The 21,035-nt window shown below is 44.6% G+C and overlaps 1 protein-coding gene across 1 annotated transcript in view; it reads right to left on the bottom strand.

Moving 5' to 3' along the window:
* Positions 1 to 20,757, bottom strand: part of ddx6 (DEAD (Asp-Glu-Ala-Asp) box helicase 6) — a 48,049-nt gene extending 27,292 nt beyond the window's left edge. Inside the window, exons 1-5 of the mRNA XM_038779589.1 lie at positions 20,650 to 20,757; positions 9,271 to 9,731; positions 3,735 to 3,798; positions 2,377 to 2,481; positions 1,674 to 1,803 (exon numbers count right to left, since the gene is read on the bottom strand). Coding sequence (XP_038635517.1) covers positions 1,674 to 1,803; positions 2,377 to 2,481; positions 3,735 to 3,798; positions 9,271 to 9,479 — 508 coding nt within the window. The 5' untranslated portion in view covers positions 9,480 to 9,731; positions 20,650 to 20,757. The remainder of the gene's footprint in view (positions 1 to 1,673; positions 1,804 to 2,376; positions 2,482 to 3,734; positions 3,799 to 9,270; positions 9,732 to 20,649) is intronic.
* Between the last annotated feature and the right edge of the window lie 278 nt (positions 20,758 to 21,035).

The raw sequence follows: 21,035 nt of genomic DNA, 5'->3' as shown, positions 1-21,035 counted from the left end.
CAGAGGGACTTTGGTGTGCATGTACACCAGTCCCTTAAGGTAGTAGAGCAGGTAGATAGTGGTTAAAAAGGCCTATGGTATACTTGTCTTTATTACCTAAGCTGAAGCATAGAGTTTAAGAGCTAGGAGGTTATGCTGAAACTGTACAAAATGTTGGTTCAGCTACAGCTAGAGTGCTGTGTGCAGTTCTGGAATCCACATTATAGGAGGAATGTGATAGCACTGGAAAGGGTGCAAGAGGAGATTTATCAAGATGTTGCCTGGAGAGTTAGAGATTGGAAGAGTGGTATGGTTTTCCTTGGAGCAGAGGAGATTGAGAGGGGACATGATTGAGATATATAAAATTATATGGGGCATAGACAGACAGTAAGAAACGTTCTCCCTTGGTGGGGGGGATTAATGACCAGGGGGTATACATTGAAGGTAAGCGGCAGGAGGTTTAGAGGGGAAGTGAGGAAAAAGATTTTCTACCCAGAGGGTGGTGGGAGTTTAGAACTCATTGCCCGAAAGGGCAGTGGAAGCAGAGACCCTCAGAACATTTAAGTAGTATTTAGATGTGCACTTGCGATCCCAAGGCTTACAAGTCCACTGGATTAGAGTAGTTAGGTGGCTGTTTGGTCAAAGAGCCTTTTATGCTGTAGACCTCTATGACTCTATTACCCAAGATAACACTTCCAGTGCAGAAAGAGTGAATGCTATATTATCAGATGTCTTCTGTATGAGACAGTAAACAGAGTCTGTTCCCTCCAATGAACAAAATCTCCCTTATTTATTTTTGAAAGCACAGGGAAGATTTTCCCTGGTACCCTGGCCAATATTTCATCCTCAACCAACATGGCTGAAAAAGAGAGAGATGATCTGGCAATTATTTTGCTGTTGTTGGTTGAGATTTGCTGTATATAAACTAGCTGTTACATATCCCTACACCCACACAGTGACTACATCTGAAAATTACTGAGACAGTATAGAAATGCAATTCCTTTCCAATACAAGAAGCTTACTGATGTGCAACAATGAAATGCCACTGTTGTTTTTTTTTCTCTTTACCTCAAATATAGTACTCCTTTCACCTACTGCAATAAAATGGTTTACATTAACACAGGAAAAACAAATACTATGGAAACACAAACATGTGTACAAGCTCCTTTGGCAAGCTGCTTCAAGAATCAAACTTTTTTTTAAATTCCAGAACGTTCATTAAATACAGGACATAAAAAAAACAAGGCTCGAGATTAAATCTGTTGTCTTAAAATTAAGCCGATACTTGCAGCAAGTAACCAATGGATTCATTTAGTGCCAATACCCAGTCGTGACTTCAAATTCCTGATGATACAAATCATGCTGGAAAGAGAATCCGTATCAAACACTGGGGATCCACTTGTCAAAACCCCACGCATAATCTAAGTGGGAACAGCTCTAAAGCGAACTAAATAGCATTAAGTTACCCCGGACAGGCGCCGGAATATGGCGACTAGGGGCTTTTCACAGTAACTTCATTGAAACCTAGTCGTGACAATAAGCGATTTTCATTTTATTTCATTTTTTAAAACCCATATCCAACAGAGCGCCAACATTCCACCCCATCGATCCAAAATTTAATCAAAGCTATTCTTGGAATAATTGGAAAGCTGAAGAAAAACAAATATTGGCAATGACGACATGATCACACAAACCTTGAATACAGTCTCTTTTCAGGTCCAGCCGTTCAAGTAATGGAATGAGGTAGGCTCCACTTTTACCTGTTCCGTTTTTGGCTCTGGCCAATATATCTCTGCCAGACAATGCAATAGGAATACTCTCCTCCTGAGAATCAGAAATCATATCAAATTAAAAATTGAAAACATTTTTTTCCTGTTATTTCATGGGATATGGCTGTCATTGACAAGGCCAGCATTTGACACCTATGCCTAATTTTCTCAATTGAGTAACTCACTAAGCCATTCCAGAGAGCAGTTAAGAGGCAACCACATTGTTATGGGTCTGGAATCACATGTAGGCCAGATCAGGGAAGGGCAGTAGATTTCTTTCCCTGAAGGGCACTAGTGAACAAGATGGATTTTTACAACAATTGATGGTAGTTTCATGGTCACCATTATGGAGTTCAGCTTCCAATTCCAGAATTATTAATTAATTCAAATCATCAACTTTTGTCATTTGAATCGGTGTCCCAGAGCATTAGCTTGAGCTTCTGGATCGACAATCCCACCATGCCACATTGCCCATTTATGGTACCTCGACAGAAAAGGTCATACCAAACAAACTTATGAAGCTTACAAATAGGACAAATGTATTGGACACACTAACCCAGTTACTACTTCCTTTGCAAAACCTTGCAGGATTTGTTACGTATACTGCTGCAGAGAAGTGCATACACACCTGGATTGGAGATGGTTTCTCCCAGCCCATTTCAAAAATGCCCATTAGCAACTCGCGCTTCAAACAGTAATCTTCAAACTCATTTCCTTTTGTGGCCGTTACATCCTAAATAAAGAGATAGTAAGTGAAAAGTTAACACACTTTGCAGCAAACCCAGTAAATAGAAAACCAATGCATTTTATCATTTGTCTATGGCTAGAGTGCAGGTACCCTAATCAACCTATTTTGATTAAGTTTACTATTAAGCAAGCCAAACACAGGGTGGAGTGAAGAGCAGCACTTGAGGAACATGTCGAAAACAAAGAATGGAACTGCACCACTAAACAGTCCGCATAAAGTTGCTAAAAGTAAATTTAAGTGCTTCAATGCAAACTATACATCCCACCAGGTCTATCAAGTGAACACATTTTCCTACATACCGTGCCACAACAAACCACTACAAAGTACAATGCCAAAGTCACAACCACAGCCCTCACATTGAAAGACTAAGTTCCCACTGCTGCAGCCAAGGTGGACAAATTTACACCGGTTTTACAAAGGGAGTTTTTAGAAGTTTCACTAAATTTGAAGTAAGCCAATCCTTTGATTAAGTAGCTAACTCTTCTTTTAAAACTCTTCCAGTATAGAGTTTTCCATCTTCTCAATTCTACTTACAGATTCATGGTAAATGCTCTGTATTTGATGAGACTAAAACAAAAATAGTATCATGCTGCTTGTGGCTTGCTAACATTAAGATAGTTATTTGTCCCCACTTAGTTAGTAAAGATAAAACATTAGCATAGCAACATGATGTAATCCTGATCAAAACTGGTTAACTAATAGCAATAAAAAACTGCAAGCAGGTGAAACTGGGCCACACTGTGTACAGAGGATGACCAATATGTATTTTAAAAAACAAGTCAAATTTCATCAACTTATGGAAAGTTCAAGAAGGATTCTAGGTCAGAGAACACCTTGTCGAACATAACTGGTCTGGAGCCCAAACATGGGGAGATAACATATCTTTGCCAGGACCAAATACCTAATTTTAGGAGCAGCATCATTCCCACATCTGACAAAACTATTTCGATACTTACATATACAACTGCTCCAAATGAAGTCCTGAGTAATTTGGTTTAAAGGAATTGAGAACTTATAAAACATGCTCTAACGTTAGGAGGTCCATATCCTTCATAATATTTGGTTGGGAGAGGGACGACAAATGCAGTGACTTGAAAATAATCCCCAATCACTATATGCTGGCTAACACTGCAATGCTCGACACAATTTCTGAGAAGGCATAACACAATTCTACTTCAAATAATTTCAAGCCGAGACCATAATGAATACTACGGATGGAATACAAAAATGTTTCTTACCGAAGTTTTCATCCTCCTGTCTTTTGGAGGTAATTTTAAACTTTTCTTCCAGTCATCACCTGGTCTACAGAGAATGATAGATAGAGATTATGTAAACATTTATTCATTACAATAGAAGTACAGTCGAAAGGAAAGATGCAATCATCAAATTTAAACTATAAATTGGATAAAGATCAGATCCGGCAACAAAGAGTTGCTGTTGCATCGGATAAAGCTCCAAACTTTACTGCAAACTTCAAACAACGTCAAAACAACTGGGCATGCTGAATTTCTAATCTGAAGCAACTGTAAATTAATTTTCTTTTAACAGAATAAACTATTTCCTCAAAAACTCAAATTATATAACTTTTAAAAACATCCATGTAATAAATTTCCAAAATCTTAATATTCAGAACAGAAGCATCTGGACCCAGGGGAGGCGGTGGTGTAATGACATTGTCACTGGACTAGTAATCCAGGGTAATGCTCTGGGGACCCAGGTTCAAATCCCACCACAGCAGAGGGTTAAACTTGAATGCCATTTAAAAATCTGGAATTAAAAGTCTAATGATGATCATGAAACCATTGTCGACTGTCGTAAAAACCCATCAGGTTCACTAATGTCCTTTCGGGAAGGAAATCGGCCATCCTTAGCTGGTCTGGCCTATGTGACTCCAGTAATTTGACTGACTCTTAAATGCCCACTGAAATGGTCTAGTAAGCCACTCAGTTCAAGGGCACCAAGGACTGGGCAACAAATGCTGGTCTAGCCAGCGAAGCCCACATCCTCTGAAAGAATAATAACATTTGAAAATACAAAAATATGTTAATTTGTTTAAAATAAATTTAGAGTACCCAATTCTTTTTTTTTTCCCAATTAAGGGGCAATTTAGTGTGGCCAATCCACCTAGCATGCACATCTTTGGGTTGTGGGGGCGAGACCCACACAGACATGGGAAGAATGTGCACTCCTCACTGACAGTGACCCAGGGCCAGGATCAAACCCGGGTCCTCAACGCTGTGAGGACCCAGGTGCCACCCCTAACATATGTTCATTTTTAAGGCACCTGGGATTGGACCTTTAATACCCAGTTGTATTGAAACAATCTGTGAAACATGTAGTATACTTGTAAAAATACTAAAGGTTCTGCATGATTGTTTAACAGAAATCATGCTATTTGCATCATGGAGGTGTGCCATGCAAAAGTTCCATAACAGGCACAAGTTTTGGTATCTGAGGTTAAGTTTGAAACGAAGTTGGAAGTCAGTGAGTAACTGAACAAACTGACATGGCACTGAGCTATAAAGAACAGTTTGAATTTTGCTGTGCAGTGATAGTTGTCTTCAGCAAGGGTGGAGATGGCACATTGGGGCTACAATCAAATTCTCTATTTTTTTGGAAAGTCAGACAAAAAGAATACTCTGGTCTTGAGATATAAATTCGGCTACAGGCACCAATGGAACTGTATTGCTGTAGATACAATATGTTAATACCTTTAGGCTTGGTGTGAGGGAGGTGAGGAATAAAAATTACAGCAGTAATTCTTTCATAAATCCTTTGCATACTTCAAAATTATGAAATGAGGAAGAATAGTAGGTTCTACAAACTAGTTCCCAGATCACTAACAACACAGGATGCAGTTGGTTAAAACACAGCCCAAACTGCGATTACTCAAATGAATGGGCAGAAAATTTGTAATAGTTCAAAATAATTAACGTGAAAGACACTTATGCAACCTTTGCCATTGTAATCCAAATTCCTGAACTTCCTCAGAAACTGCAGACATTTAACCTCAGGAGCTGTTTGAATATGGGCTCAGGAATCACTCATCCTACTCAAATGCTTGGTGGAGAGAAGGGAGTTAAAATTGAATAAATCACCAATGGGAACAGGATTTCTACCATCTGATTAGTAACAGAAATGTTTCATGGGTCAAGACATTTCAACATAGAAACAGACCCAAAAGTCTGTGCTTAGGTTCCAATTAGAAGCAGCATTTAATTTCCTGACTCATTTCCTCCAATATTTTTTGTTCCAAGTTTATCTCTAAATTCCTTGTTGCAACCAAATCAGCTTCAATAGCCACATGTAGTAAAGCATTTCATATCCAAATAACCGCTTGAAATAAATCTTTCGTCCCATAGTGAATTTAAGTTTGTTAGGGAAATAAATATTTATGCATTAAACCACACAACAAAAGCTGTTTGGCAGGGCAAAGGGCTAAAACAGGCCACACAATTACAGCCTGATTCTTGAAGATTTTCCACACCTGAAAACTTCAGGAGGATATAGCCATATTTCTCCTCCCTACTTATTCATGCATTTATTTAGATGGAAAGTTCTACTGCAAGTAGCGATCAAACTGAATGATTATGAAAACAGTGGTTCACACATTCAGCAGCTCGACGCTTGGAGTAGTTCCAATGAATGATGCAACATGAATGAGGGAGAGAATATAGACAATGGGAATCATAGCAGGCTCGGGGGGCCAGGTGGCCTACTCCTGCTCCTAGTTCTTATGTTCTTACAGGCATGGTCGTTTGGTACTGATTATTAGAAGAATACTGATGACAATATGATTTTATGATCACCAAGAGAGATCGATAATTTAGGAAATCCCAGCATTGTTTTGGAGGCCACGCTTCACCAATGTGAGCCTATTCTGAGAAAGTGGCAAATTACAGGATGTCAGATGTATGCCTGCATCTTATATCCAGAAAACTTTGATAAATTTCATTCGATAGGAATGGCAGTCAGGTATCAAGTTGGATGAATAAATAGCTCTCTTTGGCAATCACAACACGAGGGATTTATATTCCCGGGTTGTTGCGTGTTTTTGGGACAGAGACTGGTTGAAGGACTGCAGTTTCTGACATTCCTGGAGTTCAGGCACAAGCACAGCACAAAGACAGGCTGTGCGTGCTCAGTTTCTGGCTGTTGAGAGGTGCAGGGATTTGGCGGTGTCCCTGTTTGGAGACGTGATGTGAAACAACTACCATGGGACTAGGGTAGTGATGTGATAAATGAACTCGCGTAACAAGGTTAGTCAGCTGAAGAGACGGCAGCGGAAATGTTGTTGTTAGCTCCATGTGCAACAGGGACTGAGAGAAGTGCAACAGGGACTGAGAGAAGCCCACCGGGAACTGAAGAAACAGCAAAACATTGCTAGCTCATCGTAGTTGGGGGTCAGAGAAGCCTGTGGAGTTGTGGCTCAGAGAATCCAGAAGCAGGTCTTGGCAGCGGGGGAGGTTGAGGAGCTGGGACTCTACCTATGTTTAGACGCTGGATAGAAGCCTGGGCAACACAAGCCTGGGATGCAGTCATAAGACGACCAAGGCAGCTGGATCTGGAATCAGAACTGAGAGCAATCTGGACTATTGTGCCTTTTGGTGAGGTTTATACCCCTGGAACCTGCGTGAGGTACAACTGCAGTCAGCTGGAGGTTTTGCTGGCTCTTTGAAGGAGAGGAACTGAAATCCCCCATGAGGAATACAGTTCAGTAGATTTTTGGAGGGCTCACAGTAATCAATGGCATCTAGGTGGAATCTGACTTGGTGCTGTCACCATTTAATGTGCAGTTTTGAGGCGTGTTCAACCACAGTTTGCCTGTTAAGGGCAGCACGGTAGCATTGTGGATAGCATAATTGCTTCACAGCTCCAGGGTCTCAGGTTCGATTCCGGCTTGGGTCACTGTCTGTGCGGAGTCAGCACATCCTCCCCGTGTCTGTGTGGGTTTCCTCCGGGTGCTCCGGTTTCCTCCCACAGTCCAAAGATATGCAGGTTAGGTGGATTGGCCATGCTAAATTGCCCTTAGTGTCCAAAATTGCCCTTAGTGTTGGGTGGGGTTACTGGGTTATGGGGATAGGGTGCAGGTGTTGACCTTGGGTAGGGTGCTCTTTCCAAGAGCCGGTGCAGACTCGATGGGCCGAATGGCCTCCTTCTGCACTGTAAATTCTATGATAATCTATGAAAAATTCTATGAATTCATATTAGAGTAGAAAACTGTTCTGCAGAAGATTGGACTCAATATTAACTCTGTTTCTCTCTGCCAAGATACTGCCAGACCTGCTGAGTTTTCCCAGCACCAAGGCAGGCCAGCAGCACGGTTCAATTCCCCTACCAGCCTCCCCGAACAGGCGCCGGAATGTGGCGATTAGGAGCTTTTCACAGTAACTTCATTTGAAGCCTACTTGTGATAATAAGCAATTTTCATTTCATTTCAGAGTATTGCTTTTATACAAGAAATAGTACAGGCTTTTTGCCGACTCTTAATTAACAATTCTTGTTTCTTTAAAACAGTGCAATTTTATGATCTTATTCTTAGTAAATACCCCTAGGTTTAAAATTTAGTCTGTGCTAACAAAATAATTACCAGTCCTTAACCAGATCCTAACAAAATTGCAGGCCTTGCCCAAGATTTCAACAACAGCCAGATCACAAATGGGAGTTCTTTCTAGTGCCCACTAACATTTATAGATCAAGAGATAAATCAACAGAAAGGATGGCAAATTTATAGGTGAAAAATTACTAAAGATGATATCCAATGTTCAACAATGCCACAGAAATAGGTCTTTCTACATTCTCTTCAAGATCCCAATGGCACATTCAGTGCCATTACTAAAATATAGTAGAACTGAGGCCCTGGACAGGGTACAGAGAAGGGGGAACCGAAATATTAATCAGGTTTAGTGTTCATCAGGATAGCATCAAGGAACTATGTATATTTTCACCATAGAAACACAACCATATAAACTGAAGGACTAAATTATATTCTGGTCACTGGAGATGGATTAGAATGGTAGGACTGCGGGCATCTTTATTACTTGGGGAGACGGGCCAGATTCGGTGCAGCAGAAGATTGGCATTTAATGCCACTCAAGTGCTGCGAAGTTGAGGTGCCACCTTTCAAATGAGATATCAAACAGAGTTCTTGTCTCAGGTGGTTGTAACGGATCCCCGGGCATTATTTCAACAAGGAGCAGGGGAGTTCTCCTCGGCATCCTAGACATTATTTATCCCTCACCAAAATAGATCAGATCATTATTTCATTAATGTTTGCGGGACCATGCTGTGGACAAATTAGATGCCATGTTTCTCCAGATTATACTAGTAATTACATTTCAAGGAAGCATTTTTTTATTTTTTATTTAAATTACCCAATTCTTTTTTTTTCCAATTAGGGGGCAATTTAGCATGCCCAGTTCACCCACCCTGCACATCTTTGGGTTGCTGGGGTGAGACCCATGCAGACATGGGGAGAATGTGCAAACTCCACATGGACAGTGTCCTGGGGCTAGAATCAAACCCTGGTCTTTGGTGTCCTGAGGCAGCAGTGCTAACCACTGCAACACCATGCCACCCCCATTTCAAGGAAGTACTTCATTGAGACATCCCAAGATCAATAGACATGTCTTTCACATTTGGTTCCAAAGCAGACATCCCAAAATGCAGTAAATCAGTAGCCCAGTTCCAGATGAAAATTAAGATGTTAAATTAAAAACATAATTGGCAACCTTATTTCACAAATCAGAACACAACAGTTTAATAAATACTTACTTAATAGTACTGCTGGTTGTATGTGCTTGCTGCTGAGTGCCATTAAGTGTGCTGGCATTCTTTAGCTGCTGTAGCTGTTGGTTGGTCTGTGAGACTTGTGGTGACGGCACCCCTCCCGGGCCTGCGCTGGGTTTCAGCGGGCCTCTCAACTGCCCATTCGGAGTAGGCAAACCCATAATAATGGGATTTTCCGTCCTGGCTGTGGTCATTGTATTTATATATGTATATATGCAGTTTCAGTTTACAGCCCAAGGTTCATACAGAAACTGTAATAGTTTAAACCTCTTCAAATGAAGAGATAATAAAGTCTGCTCAATATATACGAGTCCTCTGTTGCATTCAAGGCAAGCACTCGTACAAGTCTTTTAAAAAGTCAAGCAGTCACTTGCATTGATGCTTATTAGACAATACTTTTCACATAAATCCTTTTCCATAAAGGTCTTGTGCGTATTCACTTCCACCTGTAATACAATAAACACAATTAATGCTAGTTCTGAACCTACTTCACTGGAACTGTGGTCTTCCCATTCTCTTTGACAACCAAAAGTTCACACTAGTGACTGCTGTGTATATTCAAGTTTGCTTTTAAACTAGAAGAACATTACTACAGTTAGTTGCAATGTTCAACATCCCCAATATAAAAGGAGGCGGTGGTGCGCTGGTATTTTCACTTAATACTAGTAATCCAGAGACCCAGGGTAATGCTCTGGGGATCTGGATTTGAATCCCACCGTAGAAAATAGTGAAATCTGGAATTAAAGTCTAATAATTACGACAAATTCATTGTCATATAAAAACCCATCTGGTTCACTAATGTCCTTTAGTGAAGGAAATCTGCTGTCCTCACATGGTCTGGCCTACATGTGACTCCAGATCTACAGCAGTGGTTGACTCTTAATATGGCCATTCAGTTCAAGGACAATAATATTTTAAAGTTTGGTTTTAATGTCAGAACTGCCACGTTGGGGGACGAGCATTGCATATTCTGGGCAACTCCATTTCTTTATAGGTGCAAAATTCAGCACTACTGTCACTCCACACCAAACACAATTCAATCACCATTAAATAGTTTTGGATTTAATGCCCAGAACAGTCCACATTTAATTAACAAGGCAATTTTTCCTCTGAATATTTATTAAAAATCCAAAGCATAAGACATACCTCATCACACTCTTCTCCCTTTGATGCCATAATCCCTATTAAAACCAAACTTTCTTACCCTCCCCATCACCCAACTACTGCCCTCATCTCACACACTGCAGGCAACGGATTTGGCTAGACTACAAAGTCCCATAAACTGCCCCAAAACAGTTTCTACGCAGAATCATTCTGGATCAAAGATAACCTTCCAGCTTCTTAAAACAACTTGCCCCGGCTCCCACATCTCCAGAGAATTCCTTTACATTAATACTGCAATGGAACGCTGAGTGAAAATCCCCTAGTCACCACACTCCAGCACCTGTTCGGGTACACCGATTGAGAATTTAGAATGGCCAATTCACCTAACAAGCACATCTTTCGGGACTTGTGGGAAGAAACGAGAGCACCCGGAAGAAACCCACGCAGACACGGCGAGAGCGCGCAGACTCCACACAGGTCAGTGACCCAAGCCGGGAATCGAACCTGGGACCCTGGCGCTGTGAAGCAACAGTGCTAGCCAAGGGCAGCACGGTGGCACAGTGGTTAGCATTGCTGCCTCACGGCACCGAGGTCCCAGGTTCGATCCCGGCCCCGCATCACTGTCTGCGTGGAGTTTGCACATTCGCCTCACCCCCACAATCCAAAGATGTGCAGGGTGGGTGAACTGGCCACGCTAAATTGCCCCTTAATTGGAAAAATAAAAATTATTGCCTTTTGACCACGCTACAAAATCCATTCCCTTCTCGCTGTCCCGAGGTTGAACCAGACTTTTCTCCAAGACCACTAATTCCCACCGTCAGAAATTACCCAACTCCATGTCTTCCTGCTGAAGCTCATCCATTGAACCCTTTCATCAGCTTTCATAGAATCCTTACAGTGCAGGAGGCCATTCAGCCCACTGTGTTAGCACCAATCCGCCGAAAGAACACCCCCACCTTGGCCGCTTCCCTCCACCCTACCCCCACAACCTAATCTGCACATCCCTGGACACTACGGGGCAATGTACCATCATGGCCAATCCACCTAACCTGCACATCGTTGACTGTGGGAGGAAACCAGAACACCCAGAGGAAACCAATGCAGACACAGAGAATGCACAAATTCCACACAGTGACCCAGGGCGGGAATCCAACCTGGGTCCCTGCCGCCATGAGGCAGCAGTGAGAACCACTGTGCCACCGTGCTGCTCTTTGTTACCTCAAAACTTACACACTCCTGTCTGGCCTCTCACATTGTACCCTTGCTAAACTAGAGATCATCCAAGTGCCTGCTGCCTTCCTTAAAACCTACCTCTGATCATTTACCCGAATATCTCCTTCTGTGGCTTGGTGTCAAATCTTGTCTGATAACGCTCCTCCAATGAAATACCTTGGGACATTTTATTACATTAAAGATATTATATAAACACAAATCATAATGTGTCTTCAGCAGTCAGGACAGGAGCCAAGAAAATGATCCGACGACCACATCTCATTTTCCATGGGTCTCTTGGATTCAACTTTAGTGCAGCCCACCTTTGGGAACAGGAAACCAGAGCAATACATGTTCTCATTCTTAAAAATGATTACACTGCAAATGACAAGATACCAAATATGGATCGTTTTCAGCCAAGTGGCTAATGTTTGCCTCTAGTAACAGGGCTGATTTACCACGGTGATCACCCCACACCGCCATTTCTGGTAACTTTTCTAGAGTACAGAAAAATTAAATAAACCAAATAATTAACAGCATTTACCAAAAATACATTTAAGGGAATGGAATCATGTTATTTTAAAGTCTCTGCTTTCTCACAAATCAAGTGAAAGCTGGGCTATAATTGCAACTCCACTTAAAATAACAAGGCAAGGAATTTACTTGGGGTCTACATACAGAATTTGCCAATGTCAAACGACAATCAGTTGTTGAACTCTCCCATGATTTCAAAGCTGAACAAGACCCCATTGCTGACAACTGGCCCAGGCACATGTCAAAACTGTTGAGAAAGAAAATCTGTCATTTCATTTAGATTATAATCTGAAGGGATTTTCATTGATTTTCCTAACTCAGAAGGGAGACTGTGTAGGGGCTGGTTTAGCTCACTGAGCTAAATCGCTGGCTTTTAAAGCAGACCAAGCAGGCCAGCAGCACGGTTCGATTCCCGTACCAGCCTCCCCGAACAGGCGCCGGAATGTGGCGACTAGGGGCTTTTCACAGTAACTTCATTGAAGCCTACTCGTGACAATAAGCGATTTTCATTTCATACAAGACAGTCTTAACAATTCTGGCTAGCTTGGTTTAGAATACAAATATTTGAAGTATTTGGTCCAAGCATCAACTTTTTTTAATTCATTTTTTCCAATTAAGGGGCAATTTAGTGTGGCCAATCCACCTAGCTTGCACATTTTTGGGTTGTGGGGGCAAAACCCACGCAAACACAGGGAGAATGTGCAAACTCCACACGGACAATGACCCAGAGCTGGGATCGAACCTGGGACCTCAGTACCGTGAGGCCGCAGTGCTAACCCACTGCGCCACCGTGCTGCCCTCCAAGCATCAACTTTACAACAGTAGAGTCAATATATTTTAGTTTTGTAAGGAAAGACATAAAAAATTAAACTTTAACAAAGTTAAGGTCTGAAGCCTAAAATTAACTTATTTCTACTGCAGTTAAATGGCAGACAAGAAGAGAAAATGACCAAAAGGAATGTATAAAATCAGGCTGAAAAATAGATATGTTGCTGGGAATAGGGTCAAAGTTTTACGCCTTGCTTAGAAATACAGAACTAATTGTAGTGTAGTAATTCTAATTTCACGATCCTTCTCGTAGCACCATTAGACTCAGCTATGGAACACAGACCTCCGAAGAATGAATTTCTGATAAGCAGATGGATTCATATCACCAACAGATTTGAATGGTCAATAAAAAAATGCACCTTCAAAGAATTTTTATTAACTCGCTGTATTCAAATGGAAGAGGTTTTTTTAAACAGATGTATGAATTAGCAAAGGAAAATCTAGAATCATAGAATAACAGCACAGGTGGTCATATGGCTCACTGTTCTGTGCTAGCTCCTGGTAATAGTTACCCTATTAATCCCACTGCCGTGCCCTTTTCCCAAAGATATTATTCTCCCTTCAAATATTCCATTTTTCTTGCAAGCGGTTACTGATTCTTCTTTCCCTTCAGGCAGTGTATTTCAGATCACAATAACTCATGTAAAATAAATCCCTCATGTTGTTTGTGGTTCATTTGCCAATCACCTTAAAGCTGCGTCATCTGGTTACCAAATGTGTCATCACTGGAAACCATTTCTTCTTGCTTGCTCTTATCAAAATCTTTCATGATTCTGAACACCTCTTTAAATCTTCCCTTAATAGTCTCTGCTCTAAATATCCTGTCTTGCCACATACTCTCAACCCTGGCACCACTCTAGTAAATGCTTCTGCACCAAGACCTTGGCTGTGTATTGTTCCATCATTGTCATCAGACAGTTGTCACCTGTATCTCAGTCTAAGAAACATCTCCATCTATCATCCTGTGACTTTTAAGTTGCACATGTCTGGATAACAAAGGTTGATTGGTTACATCTCAATTTATTTTCCTAATACCCATTGTGACTAAACTGACTGATCATTAGAAATGTGCAACTGACTTGTGTAACACTTGTGCTCAACACACTTAAAATAATTGAAACCAGCCCACTAGCCCTTCCAATACAAAAGGAAACAAACTGCCAGAAGAGCAAACTTGTCCACACAGCCCAGAGCTTTGCCCTGAGTGTGTAAATTTTCAATGCTTTGCCATGCAGGCTGAATTGCCAACAGCATTTAACACTTTAATCTCCAGTTTATAATATGCTCAAGAATTTTAACACTGAACATTTTCTTTCAAATTGCATAAAGCACCAAGCCTAAGCAACGAGTATATACCTCTGATTAGTACTCACACCATTGTATTCATATTGGGACCAGCTTCAGCAATGTGGCTACTTCTGCATCACTACTGTCAGGTGCTTTTTTTCTTCACAATACAATGACAAAAACACAGTATAACTGTACTGTTAGCCTTAATGAGCGATGCAATAATTACGAAGGAAGACTTAGATCAAAATGGATCAAGGTGAACCTAGCTGCGAGATTTAAGAAAAAGGATCTTTCACACCTCCTTTTAAGTACACTTTGTCTTTTATAGGTGGGTCAACTGAGGAAGAGCATATTTAAGGACTAGGTCGCATACCCGAGACTAAGGTCATGGGTTACTGGGCAGAAGTGATGCCTGAGCAGACACAATGGGCCAAATTGCCTCCTGCTACACTGTAACAATTCTTGTCTGTCTTGGACAATATACAGCAAGCACCTCAAAGCACTAGAGAAGTATCACGAGTGGATCCTTAGTAAGATCCTCCTAACCAGGCAGCAAGTCAGGCCAACAGCAGCATCCTCCTACAAGCCAACATCAAGGTGCTAATCATTAAAACCCAGCTCCGCTGGATGAGACAAGGGATTTGTATACCTGACACCAAACCCTCAAAGCAAATAGTCTACTCAGAACTTGGTTGCAGCAGGACACTTCCAGACTGTGGAACACGTTGGGATGCCATACAAGCATCCTCAAATAGGTCAAACATCTCTGCTGACTCAGGGGAGATTATGACTTGTGACTGACCATAATGGAGAAGGTTCATTCAGGACAGCAGTGAACACGGCAAGAGACTGTCGGGAACAAATAGGGGCATAGCTGAGGCACAAACCTTCAAACACCTATTCTAGCTAACCCTGCAAGAATATATGTGGCAGAGACTGCAGATCATACACTGGATTTACCAGCCATCTCGAAATGCATCAAACCGGAAAGGAAGCATCCCGACCTGGAACTGTTAAAATACTGGAACTCCCTTCCTAATAGCACTATGGATGTACTTACACTACATGAGCTACAGCTCATCATTACCATCTCACGGGCAAATTAGGGGTGAGTGATAAATGCTTGCTGAGTTAGCGACACCCAGATCTTGCAAACAAATAAACAAAAGTCATCCTCAAACCAAGAGACTAAGAAGAAGCGCAGAGATGCTGGGGCATTGTCTAGGCATACTTGAGCAAGGTACCAAGGCTGCATGGATATAGATATCAGGGAAGAATGAAGAGGCTGGGTTTCTTTGAAGAGAAGGCAGAGGTCATTAAAATTACATAAAGGTTTTAATAAATGGGAGGGAGAATGCTTCCACTTGTGGGGAAAAGCGTAACTGGATAGTCACCAGGAAATCAAATGGGAATTCAGAAGAATCATCTTTACCCAAAGAATGATGTGAATGCGGAACTCACCAGCACAGGGAGTGGTTGAAGCAAATAGCATAGATATTTTAAAAGAGAAGCTATACAAAAAGGGAAGAGGTCTACAATAACAGATTTACAGGGGGCATGATTGGAGGGGATTTGAACAGAGCATAAAACGCCAACATGGACGGATTGGGCTGAATGGTCTGTTTCTATGCAGCATGTCCTATGTACATTAACAAGAACTTGCAGACCATTTTGACAGCTTCCTGATATGCAAATTGCCTGCCCACGTAATATTACTGGTCCAAGTCACATTATTGGTTGCACAATTTAAGATCATAGAATCCCTACAGTGCAGGAGGCATTCGGCCCATTGAGCCGGCAGCGACCCTCTGAGAGCACCTTAGCCCCGTAAATCCATCTAACGTTTTAGACATTAAGAGGCAATTTAACATGGCCAATCCACCTAACCTGCACAACTCTGGGCTGTTTGGACACAGGTTTTTAATCATTAAAACCTGTATATTGGCTTACACCATTTAAAAGAAGCTAATAACTGCCAATTAAGAACAAAGCTAAGCAACTTATCCCAAACAGTTATATAGAATAGAAAATACACATTTCTGCCTCCAATATCCTAGTTTGAATTAAGCAGCTTAAATACAACAGAGTACATTTCTTGCTGAAATTGACTATTCAAATTAAGCAACCTGAAATTAATAATCAGTACAACATTTCAACTACATATAAAACTGCCAAAATAGTGTCCTCATGTAAAAGCGATTGTAGCAAAAGATTATTTTTGAGTGATCTGCCTCTTGAACTCTTCCCCCACCTTATAAATTAAGGCCTTAATACTAATGAACTAATTTTGTGCCTAAACTCTGGATTTCACTCCTCAATCTCTCCACCTCACTTCTCCTTCTTTGAGGCCCTCATTAAAACTTACTTCCTTTGGCCCAATCTTTTGGGCACCCTGCCTAATGTGGCCCAGGGGAGGGGAGGGGAGGGGCACATTTTGCTTTTTAAAATCGAGGCACCCTGGGATGTTCAGGGCACTATACAAAGTCACATCGGCATTTCAACAGTGAATCATTCAATCCCCAGTCCATATCAAACAGCACAAATATCGACGTAATTCAACCGCGCGTCAAGACAACCACTTTGACAAAGTGAAGTAAAGCAGCTGTAATACAATCTGATCATTCCTTTAAAGGGGCAGAGGGAGAAACCGGCAGCAATGTCCTTCCAGCAGCCGCCGAAAGGCAGGAGCGCCAATGCGACCCGGTCACTTTCCCTGTGTGGAAACCGACACCAGCACCCGGGAGCTGGGGCAGAGACTCCCAAATCCACAAACTAACCCCCCCCCCCCCCCTCAACAGACACACAAACCCAAACTACCCCCCTCACACACAAACAAACCCAAACTACCCCCCTCTCACACACGCACAAACCCAAACTACCCCCCCCCCACTCACACATAAACCCAAACTACCCCCCTCACACACAAAATCCAAACTACCCCTCCCTCACACACAAACCCAAACTACCCCCCTCACACACACACAAACCACCCCCTCCCAAACCCCCAAACTACCCCTCTCTCACACACACACACAAACCCAAACTACCCCCCCTCACACACATAAACCCAAACTACCCCCCCTCACACACAAACCCAAACTACCCCTCCCTCACACACAAACCCAAACTACCCCCTCCCTCACACACAAACCCAAACTACCCCCTCCTCACACACAAACCCAAACTACCCCCTCCTCACACACACACACACACAAACCCAAACTACCCCCTCCCAAACCCCCAAACTACCCCCCTCACACACACAGAAACCCAAACCACCACCTCCTCACACACAAACCCAAGCTACCCCCTCACACACACAAACCCAAACTACCCCCTCCCCCTCCCAAATCCCCAACCACCCCCTCACACACAAAACCCAAACTCCACCCCCTCACATACAAACCCAAACTACCCCTTCAAAAATCCCCAAACTACCCCCACACACAAACCCAAACTACCACCTCCCCTTTAAATTCCCAAAACTAACCCCCCCACACACAAACCACCCCCTCCCAAATCCCACACAGACACACACAAACCCAAACTATCCCCCCACACACACAAACCCAAACTACACCCCCCTCCCATACACACAAACCCAAACTAGCCTCTCCCCAATCCTCAAACTACCCCCCACCCACAAACCCAAACTACACCTCCTCACACACAAACCCAAGCTACCCCCTTCACACACACAAACCCAAACTACCCCCTCCCCCTCCCAAATCCCCAACCACCCCCTCACACACAAACCCAAACTCCACCCCCTCACATACAAACCCAAACTACCCCTTCAAAAATCCCCAACTACCCCCACACACAAACCCAAACTACCACTTCCCCCTTTAAATTCCCAAACTAACCCCCCCACACACAAACCACCCCCTCCCAAATCCCCACACTACCCCCCACAGACACACACAAACCCAAACTACACCCCCCTCCCATACACACAAACCCAAACTAGCCTCTCCCCAATCCTCAAACTACCCCCCACCCACACAAACCCAAACTACACCCCTCACACACACACAAATCCAAACCACCCCCTCCTCCCCTCCCCCAAACCACCCCCTCCTCCCCTCCCCCAAACCACCCCCTCCTCCCCTCCCCCAAATTAGCCCCTCCTCCCCTCCCCCAAATTACCCCCTCCTCCCCTCCCCCAAATTACCCCCTCCTCCCCTCCCCCAAATTACCCCTCCCCCAAATTAACTCCCCTCCCCCCCCTCCCAAATTACCCCCCTCCTCCCCTCCCCCAAATTACCCCCTCACTCCAAATTACCCCCTCCTCCCCCTCCCCCAATTACCCCTCCTCCCCCTCCCCCAATTACCCCTTCCTCCCCTCCCCCAAATCCACAAACTATGAAATGAAATGAAAATTGCTTATTGTCACGAGTAGGCTTCAAATGAAGTTACTGTGAAAAGCCGCTAGTCGCCACATTCCGGCGCCTGTTTCTAGAGGGTGTACGGGAATCGAACCTGCTGCTGGCCTGCTTTTCAAAGCCACGATTTAGCCTTGGGCAAACATCCCCCTCCTCCCCTCCCCAAATCCACAACTACCCCCTCCTCCCCTCCCCCAAATCCACAAACTAACCCCTCCCTCCCTCCCCCAAATCCACAAACTAACCCCTCATCCCCTCCCCCAAATCCACAAACTACCCCCTCCCCCAAATCCACAAACTACCCCCTCCCCCAAATCCACAAACTACCCCCTCCCCCAAATCCACAAACTACCCCCCTCCCCAAATCCACAAACTACCCCTTCCCCCAAATCCCAAACTACCCCCTCCCCCAAATCCACAAACTACCCCCCCCTCCCCCAAATCCACAAACTACCCCCTCCCCCCAAATCCACAAACTACCCCCTCCCCCCAATCCACAAACTACCCCCTCCCCCCAATCCACAAACTACCCCCTCCCCCCAATCCACAAACTACCCCCCCCCCCCCCAATCCACAAACTCCCCCCTCCCCCCAATCCACAAACTACCCCATCCCCCCTCCCCCAAATCCACAAACTACCCCATCCCCCCCCAAATCCACAAACTACCCCCTCCCCAAATCCACAAACTACCCCACTTCCCCAAATCCACAAACTACCCCCTCCCCCAAATCCACAAACTACCACCCCCTCCCCCAAATCCCAAACTACCCCCCTCCCCCAAATCCACAAACATACCCCATCCCCCCTCCCCCAAATCACAAACGACCACCCCATCCCCCCCCCCTCCCAAAGCAAAGCCACAAACTACCCCCTCCCTCCCCCCTCCCCCAAATCCACAAACTACCCCCTCCCCCAATCCACAAACTACCCCCCTCACCTCCCCAATCCACAAACTGCCCCCTCCCCCAAATCCACAAACTACCCCCCTCACCTCCCCAATCCACAAACTACCCCCCTCACCTCCCCAATCCACAAACTACCCCCCTCACCTCCCCAATCCACAAACTACCCCCCTCACCTCCCCAATCCACAAACTACCCCCCTCACCTCCCCAATCCACAAACTAACCCCCCTCACCTCCCCAATCCACAAACTGCCCCCACCCTCCCCAATCCACAAACTGCCCCCTCCTCCCCAATAGTTTACAATGGGGGGGGGGGGGGGGGGTCTCTCCTTTACAAAGTCCCCTCTGGGCCCACACCATCTGTCACGGGCAGCGGGTCAGAAAACGCAGCCGGAGAGTAAACAACAAAATAAATAAATACCGCCGCCCGGTTTAAAAACAATACACAGCTCGAATAAAACACCTTCCACAGCGGGAGCGGGGGGAAAGAGAGAGAGCCGGGCTCGAGTTTTGGGGGAAGAGAGCCCGGTCCGAGTTTTTTTTTGGGGGTGCCGAGTTTTTGGGGGGGGGGGGGGGGTGGAGAGCCGGGCCGAGTTTTGGGGGGGGGGGGGGGGGGGGAAGAGCCGTATGGGCCGAGTTTTGGGGGGGGGGGGGGGAAAGAGCCGTATGGGCCGAGGCCCGGATCAATATTTACACCAACTCCCGCGTCAAAAGCCCGCGGCCTCCTCCGCGACCCTCTGTCGCCCCTCAGAGAAACCCCCCCTCCTCCCCCACACACACACAGACCCAAACATCCCTCCCCCCCCCCCCCCCCAAAAACACACCCGAGGAAAACCATTGTCCAACTCACTGGTCAGAAACCAAACCCATCAGAATTTCGGGGAAGCTGGAAATGGGCGAGGGGGAGCGCACACAAAGCGGCAGCGCCGGGTACCGGAGGGAGGCCGAGGCTCGGGCCTAGCAGCAAAGCCGCGGTGGGGGAGGGGGGCTTCCTACGCAGCTGCATAAATAACAGGCGCCCGGCCACCATTTCCCAAAAATACAGCCAGCTGCCGGCTCCCGAGCCGCCGACGAAGCGGTGAAGGAGGAAAGATGGGTGAACCAACCCGCGATGGCGGCGATTTCTCTCCGATCCGCCTTGTGTTTATTGGCTTGTTTTTTGTCTGCCCGATTCCAATATGGCGTCTCCCCCCCCCGGCCCAACGTCACTGACCGAGCCCCTCCCCGGCACCCGCCACTTTAAAACCTCTCCCCCCCCTCAAAACATACCACTTACCTCACAAAACTCCACAAATCCACCATAAACTGTCCAAACCCGTCGTCGGATGAAGGATTTGATTTAGTTTTAGAGAAAGGAGGGGAAATGGGCTTGTCACGTGACCCCCCCCTCGGGACTCTCATTCCTCAAAGTTTCTCTCTCCTGGCTGTGTGGCTCTCAGCTGCCATCTTCTCTCCCCTGGCCCCGTTTCTCCCGCTTTATTCCCTCCGCCCG

Source organism: Scyliorhinus canicula, chromosome 19, assembly GCF_902713615.1.
Source record: "Scyliorhinus canicula chromosome 19, sScyCan1.1, whole genome shotgun sequence".
Lineage (NCBI taxonomy): Eukaryota > Metazoa > Chordata > Chondrichthyes > Carcharhiniformes > Scyliorhinidae > Scyliorhinus > Scyliorhinus canicula.
Note: the sequence above shows the minus strand (reverse complement) of the source record. Positions and strands in the feature narration are given on the sequence as shown.